We start from the raw sequence: 7,905 nt of genomic DNA, 5'->3' as shown, positions 1-7,905 counted from the left end.
TACCGGTGAAATGCCTACTTTTTCTTTGTTTTGTCTGTGTTGTGCCAGCAATTAGTTTGCTGCAGGATCCTCTACAAATGGTAAGCGTCTTGTTTTCTGTTGTGTGCAACCTCGGATTCACTTAAATATTTGTGAGTACGGTGCTGCTAAGCCCCCGGTCGATTGCTCCGCACTGTCTTCGAAGGCTTAATTGTGGCCGCGGCCCTAACGTGATTGATGCAGGAAAGACGTCCACGCTGATCTATGGCTCCTCCCGACGAGTCCAATGACAGCAGCACACTCGAACTGCTGGAGGTGGCCGGAAACGGGTCGGCCACTTCCGCTTCCGGCGTGTGGACTTCCTCCGAGGCGGACGAGGATATCTTCCAGAGGATAGATGTCCGTGTCAGCCTCATACTGGCCTACTCCATCGTATTCTGCTGCTGCTTCTTCGGTGAGCGCTGTCACTTTCTTCTGATTGATGGGAGGCTCTTTTACTGCGATATTTTTGTAATATGCTGGACAATTATAGCCTAAAAGTTTAAATCTGTTGCATGCCATAAGCTCCAGACAAATTTTTGTGTAAAGGTGCTCGTATTGGATGAAATTTTGTTTCAATAAAACAAAGAAACGTCCTCTTGTCGGAAAGTTTGCTTCCGAACTGAGGCACCCCTTCAACCCTTGTTCGATTTTCGTCAATGCTATGCACCCATGTTTCCTCTATAGTTCTATCATGAAATCCTGTCATTACCTTAACATCGCTTCTCTTGTATAAAAAAGACCTCGAACAGCGCTGCGCGGAACTAGCATGTTTTTTTTATGCTGCACTAGATCTCGTTACGTTAGGATTGGTGGCGCGGAAGGCATTGGCTACAGTGCGCCCAATGTCACATTTGCTCCTGTTGCAAACAATGTATTGGGTTTTTGTGGATAAGTCGTCCTCTAAGAAGACGGCTATTTGTTAGTTTTTCCACGCAGCGAGAAACAAGGATTAGATAGCGCGACAGAGAACACACGCCGAAAAATGTGAAGAGTCGTAATGGTTCGTTGTCGGAAACGCTGAAAGCAGTTCTGTTATTTTGAAGCAACCTAGAGCTTAGTTATAGTTATGCACTGATACGGCTGCGACCAACTGATGATCACGTTTTCAAGAAAGTCAAGCGCAAAATACTGGGGTACCCTTTATCAAGAGTTCTAGACTCTTGTCGGGCGATATAAAATGAACGCCAATCTTTGACCAATACATCCCTAATATGAGACGGTAGACTAGAGAAAGTGTTAAACTCATTCAAATATAGCGAACGTTCGTAAAAGTTAAAACGACTACGCATTTAGCAGCATATAATTGCGTTTCTTAATTTTTTGGCATCTTTACGTGCGAATGCATTTAATACTTATAGCACTGAACGTGACATTCGATATTAGCCCCATGTTGCCTGAGTTCCCACAGCTAAGGAGCTTAGCGGTGTTTGTTCCTTTTCACAAATTTGCGGTTTTTGCACACTCGAGGCCAATGACACATAAGTCTTTGCAGCTGTGGCGAATAAAGTGGCAACCAATGCTTAGACACAAACCGTCGTACCGGCATGCAAATGCCCTTTCTCGCTTCCAAATTAAACTTCCAGACTCTGCCTTAAACTAAGAAAAAGTGATGATATTGTTCTTAAATATATACATTCATTAAATGTTTTAACGATCGCGAAAAACAATTAGCTTGCGGTATTGCGACATATAGAACCCTGAAATAAGTCCTGGATGGCAGCTGGTTTAAAGATATTGCTTGGGCGTTCTTATAGTCTCCTAGTACAATGAGAAAAAGGTATCATAAGTTTCGTTCTCTTTTTAGGTATAATTTGCCATTCAGAACTCTTAGTGTCCTATTGGCGCCAACTGCACCAAAAGTTTGCGTCCAATCTGCTTGGGAAATAATTGCATTTGTCTGAAAGAACAAAAATTATGAGGGGGATATCAGCAACGGCAACACTGAGAAAGGGTGGGCAGTTTTGCATGATTTTACGCACAATCACTTCTCCGTGTTAAAAGCGTGTACCCAAGGTCTACTGGATAAAACGTCGGCCGCAATTTTTCCCGCTATCTATTTGCAAATTATTTCTTGTGTAACCTTTCAGTAAACCGAAAGAAGTAGTCATTTAGTTGAGCGAAAACTGCCTTCGTGTATATATAGGTAATGAAGGAATAGACGGCAGTTCGGCAACCTTCCAACGATGCAACACTATTGAGTAAAGGCCTATTTTCAGCCACACGCATAACCGCAAAACGAAAGCACCTTCAGTTTATGCGACGGCGTCCAACTCGGCGCAAAATCTGGGCAGGCCATCGCTGCACCTTCAGGCATGCGGTGGTGAAATAGCCCTTAATCAAAATCATACAATAATAGTGAGCGAAGCGCTTGCTGCTGAGCACGAAATTTAAAACCCCTTCGTGCAAGCAGTGGTTGGAGGCTGCGATGTGGTGACTGTTTTCTTCTTTGCTAACATATGTCGTCGCATCGTGGGCGTGGTCACATTTTATGAAGCTGATAACTACCCGAAATATGAACCTAATGCTTTCCTCAAAGCACTAAGTTGCGTCACATAAACTGCTGCAGCACACTCCATATTACTGGAAATTGCTGAGCATTTGCTGTCATCGAAAGCTCATTCTTCTTTCTCTCAAGCGGAATAGCGTGTCTATTTGGTAATGTTCGCAAACTAGGAGTATAGATATCGCTTTAAACCAATGCCATTTGTTCAGTCTAAGACTTTAGACTTGCACCTAAAATCCCATGTGGGGTTTTAAAATCCGCATAATCCGGCGTCAGGCGCAGGGACGCAGGCCCGAACAGCACGCTTAAGAGGGTGCAGCAAGTTGAAGTTCGTCCTCTATTGTACTCTCAACGGACTCTCAACGTAGCCACAGAAATGCAACGAAACGCCACCCACATCATCGTGTACTGGATTTCTGATTTGCAGGTCCAAATTTGACTTATTTTATTTGAATATTTTCGTAACAGACTCGACGCATATTGAAGAGGATAAATGATCAGACTAAATTATTTTGCCCGTTAATTTAAACTTATCTGGCCTCTTTGACCTATAACGTATCTGCATTTATATATGGCCTACTGTATTACACTGGGCACGCTGCAGCGAGCTGTGGAGAGTAAAACTGTAAGAATTGCCTTAAATGGTAGGGAGAGGATAGGGTAGCTTAGAGTTCATTATAAAAGAGTCGAGGGCAAAACAGGAGACGAAGATCAGCAAGGCATGCGATGCGAGGAGTGCCGATGGTCGCTCAGTGTGAGGCAGTGTATTATGACAGGTAACCACTGAACAGACGTTTGCATTTTGGGCTCTTTGGTTGCTGCCAGTTTGTTCACTGAATAGTCGTGTGAACCCCGCGCAAACACTGTGGAACCTGCAGCGAAACCCGTCTCCAACTTTCCAGAGAGGAGGAATTTCGACAACTCCATCGCCTGATGCAAATGAATATAGGACGTTGGTAAATCAAGCGAGTGCATGAGATTTGGGAGTTCGCAGTGATGAGGATGCGGAAAACTGCGCAGGAAGATGTATTTTTGGTATTGCTGGCGCAACCATTGATTGTACAGTCGACGCATTTAGCGACTAATGTTGATGAAGATGCTAATCTGCCTGCTGCTGCTTCTTGTTCAAACTGCCTTTTTTTCCTGCCCAGGAAACATGCTGGTGGTGATAGTGGTCGTGGTTCATCGACGAATGCGCACCATTACCAACTTCTTCCTCACTAACTTGGCGGTCGCGGATTTGTGCGTCGGGCTGTTCTGCGTCTACCAGAACTTGTCCGTCTATCTGATGGGGGAATGGCCTTTCGGAGACTTCCTGTGCAGAATGTACTTCTTCATACAGGTATGCTTTAATAAACGTCCCGCCTCTTCTTTGAACCCGCGGATAAAGTCCCCATTTATCTGCCTACCAGTTCATGCCAGGCTGTAAGGTTGGAAGAGCTTTTGCGCGTAAACAATAATTTGGTAAAGACGACCATGCCATTCGGAGATGAGGTTAAATCAAATATATTTTTAAAAGATGACGTTTAAGCTTATTTGCAAACTTAGACGAGGACATGTATAGGGTCTATACAGAGTGATGACATGTTGTAGTGAGCCCTAGGAACGAAGCGAAGGCTGAAGTTCAAGACATAATGCCTAGGAGGAACCAACATTACCCCCCGTCGTTCTGTGCACAAAACAGTTCCCTGACAGAGGCGTTGCGCTTTCTCAAAGTAGCAGTGGTTTCCTGGAAACGGCCGTTCTCGTAACGTAACAGGGCCATATAAAAATGATAGAAACAAGCGTTTAACAAGCGTGGTTCAAGAATATGTTCTGGCTGGAACTGAACGTGTCTTTAAAAGGGAACACGAGTTTTACGAGTGCTCATATTGTAGGGACGGAGAGTCTTTTATTTATTTATGGAATTCCACATATGTAGCAAGCCTAAGCAGGGGAGCTTGCCACACTATGCTAGCAACAACAGGCTACTGAAATTTTGAGTGCTTAACACTACCTCCGAAATCATGGCAGCTTGAAAGACAACTCAACTTTCGAAGTTATCATGCACCCACATGAAAAGAAATATTCTCGACTAAAATCCGTGTCTGTTACTTCGATGCTCGGCTATCAATACCACCTCCCGGCCGGCGTAAGTAGCTGGCAAAGAACATGCTTCTCGAAAGGCATTACTTGGACCGCCTCTACAAGGCTAAACCTACTGACGACCAATACACAGCCGACGGCCATGCAGTACACGTGGACGCGACAGAACCGATTCACAACACAAATGTCTTCTGAGCAGCGATCTCGGCCTCTCACCTTGAAACCAGAGCCGCTATGTACGCTCTTCAGCCTCCGTCGAGGAGGCTGAGCAATTTTCTATGGCAGTAGCCCTAACGGACTCCCGCACGAGAACGTTCATAAGTGGCTCCAAACACGCCATCAGAAAATAAAACAAAAACACTTGTACGGCCTTACGTAACACGCTTCCTGCGCGACCGCACCCTCTATCATGCAGTCAGTTTAGAATGGGCCTCCGCACACGAGGATGGCTTTCGAAACGATGCAGCCTCCCGCATAGTGCGAGGTCTGACCAACCGTGTGATAGACCCCGAGGAGCCCGAGAGGACGTTCCCGACGAGCCGCCTTTCTCATACGCTGAAATAACTACCCTATAATGGGAGCAGTGACGATTATACCAGGGCCCGCATGCCAACCTCGATGGAGCTCAAGTCAAATTGTTCGGAAATTGCAAACCAATTCTCTTCACGGTCCCTATCGACTTTACTTCACTACAAATGGAGACTACGTCCCGGCGAGTTAAATTGAAACACAGACGAGCAGCAACTGAAGACCACATTTCGGCGGCTCAGTAAAAACATCGCCTCCACACACAAGCTTATGCTCTCATTCTTAGTCTTGCTCTCTCCACTGAAGAATGGGATAAACTCCTTCACAGCTCAGACGATATCTCGAAACTGACCTGATTACGTGGGCCCGGGAGGCCACCCCGATTGAAAACCACTCTCAGCCCTCCTTGTCAGCCATGATAACTTTATGACAATTAAATTGCTTCTCTTTAGCTGCTCTTTTAGAGTAAACTTTTCCTCGCTGCATGGAGCTTGTGTGCCCGTTATTTTATTTCATCAAGAATATGAAGGATTCACTGTAAGGATTGATGTAGATTTGTCGTGTCAACGAATAACTGTTTTATTGCATTGTCGACTGACCAGCTAATTCAATGTTCAAATTAGTTACTACAACACGCTTTTTCTAGGCTTACTTATAACAAATTTATTCATTCTAGAAGATTTGGTTTGGTTTTGGGGTTTAACGTCCCAAAGCGACTCATGCTATGAGAGGCGCCGTAGTGGAGGACTGCGGAAATTTTGGCCAGCTGGGGTTCTTTAACGTGTACTGACATCTCACAGCGCACGGGCGCCTAGCTTTTCGCCTCCATCGAAAAGCGGCCGCCAGGCCGGGATTCGATCTCGCGTCCTTGGGAACAGTAGTTGAGCGCCTTAACCACTGCGCCACCCCAGGCGGGGCCATTCGAGAAGAATAGGCAGAGTAAGATATTAATCCATAAATCGATAATTCCCTTTCACGAGGCATTTATACCCTGCCTTTCGCATTCTCTTGCGCGCAGGCGCTGAGCTATACGGCCTCCGTGGGGATCCTCACCGTCATCTGCGTGGAGCGGTACATCGCCATCGTGCACCCCATGTGGAGCAAGCATGTCATCACCATACGGCGGCTGCGGATCGTCGTACTCTCCGTGTGGCTCGTCAGTGCCGGCTTTTGCAGCCCACGGCTAGTCATGTGCGGCACGGCAGATGTACCATCGCACGACGACCCGCAGCACACAATCCAGATCTGCATTATGCGCCGCTTCCTGTATGACTCCCGCACATACGACGTACTAAACTTCGTTGTGTGCTTTTTCGTGCCGCTCGCCATCATGACCGTCATGTACTCTATCATCGGCCTCCAGCTTTGGAGGAGCAGCGTCCCTACGGCGTACTCCCCCGGAGGACCACGAAGAGCTACCCTTGAGCTACTTCCGCTACCCAGGGCCAGCTCATCCTCCGCGAACTGTCGAGAGAGCCTTCTCGAGACTAGTGTTGGGTGCTCGACGACACGTGGCTGCGTTGTCAAGAAGCCGAAGGCGACATCGAGCAAGAAGCACTCATTCCCTGTTGCCACTAACAGCCAGGTCCACCAGCACTACCAGCAGCAAGCAGCCGCCACCGTGCTTCGGGCGAGGCGCAAAGTCATACGGCTTCTGGTAGCCGTGGTCCTTGGTTTCGCCGTGTGCAACCTGCCATTCCATGCTCGCAAGTTCTACCAGTACTGGTCGGCGAGCTACGAGGGGGCGTCGCGGTCGGCTGTCAGCCTGACTATCGCCACTACGCTGGTGCTGTACATGAACTCCTTCATCAACCCAATCCTATACGCGTTCCTCTCGGACAACTTCCGCCGAAGTATGAAAGACGTTCTCTTGTGCCGTTCCCGACGCAAGATACGGCGCCTCTCGTCGAACCGTTCCAATGGCAAGACGACAGCTTCTTCGGTCTTTCAGCACCAGGAGAACACCGTCGTGCACGCCAATGGGTTCGTTTGAGGGCACGTCGCCTTTGCAGCGACTCGCCGAAATCGTGTGCCGTTCTGGACAGGATTTTGGCACCTTAGCTCGCAGTAGGTGACGAGACATTAAGTTCCCGAATTGCGTGCCTAAACTAAATGGCACAGCATTGCGGTGTACTTCGAAGAGCTGCTGCTGCAATGCATAGTGGTGTGTATATATATTTCAGTATTTTCGTAAAGTCGTATATTTTACCTGCAGAGGTCATATGGCCTAAAAAAAGTGAGGGGACGGGACGGTGTTGCTTTTAAAGGAAGTTTGAAAGCCTTGGTATTGTTTAAATTGTTTTCTGAAATTATAAAATTGTTATTGAATTTCTCGTTCTTGCAATCTGGGTGCGGAAGCACCAAATTAAATTGCAGAAGGGCTAACTTATCGGCCTGTTTCTCTGACCATTGCTAGGTTCCAATTTTTGCAAAACATTAAACATAATTTCTATTCGGCCAAGCACCCTTATCAAAAACTGGAAGTATTTCACTAAAAACCGTTCACGCTGTTGCTTACGTTCTGCGTAGTGGTGACATTCAAGAGTGCAAAGTGGACAAAAAGAAAACACGGAAACAGAATATGCTTTGTGCCTTCTTCCTCTCGTGTTTTGTCGAAATTGCACTGTTTACTACCGCTATCCTGAATTCAGGTTCCTCCCTCAGCGGTTAGATCATACGAACAACTTCCTGCAGGCATTACATTTCAGCACATTCAGCGTCAAGCCTGCAGTCAGCAATCCACTTCTCCACCTCAGAGTGAATCTTAT

The 7,905-nt window shown here is 46.7% G+C and overlaps 1 protein-coding gene across 1 annotated transcript; it reads left to right on the top strand.

The window, feature by feature from the left end:
- The first annotated feature begins 243 nt into the window (after positions 1 to 243).
- Positions 244 to 7,130, top strand: LOC146178107 (trissin receptor-like). Its single transcript, XM_084579703.1, has 3 exons — positions 244 to 433; positions 3,676 to 3,866; positions 6,156 to 7,130. Exons 1-3 carry the CDS (start codon positions 244 to 246, stop codon positions 7,128 to 7,130), a joined length of 1,356 nt encoding a protein of 451 aa, XP_084435829.1.
- The last annotated feature ends 775 nt before the right edge of the window (positions 7,131 to 7,905 follow it).

This window comes from Amblyomma maculatum, chromosome 9, assembly GCF_055883805.1.
Source record: "Amblyomma maculatum isolate TAMU_Amacu chromosome 9, ASM5588380v1, whole genome shotgun sequence".
Lineage (NCBI taxonomy): Eukaryota > Metazoa > Arthropoda > Arachnida > Ixodida > Ixodidae > Amblyomma > Amblyomma maculatum.
This window is presented reverse-complemented; position numbering and strand designations above follow the sequence as displayed.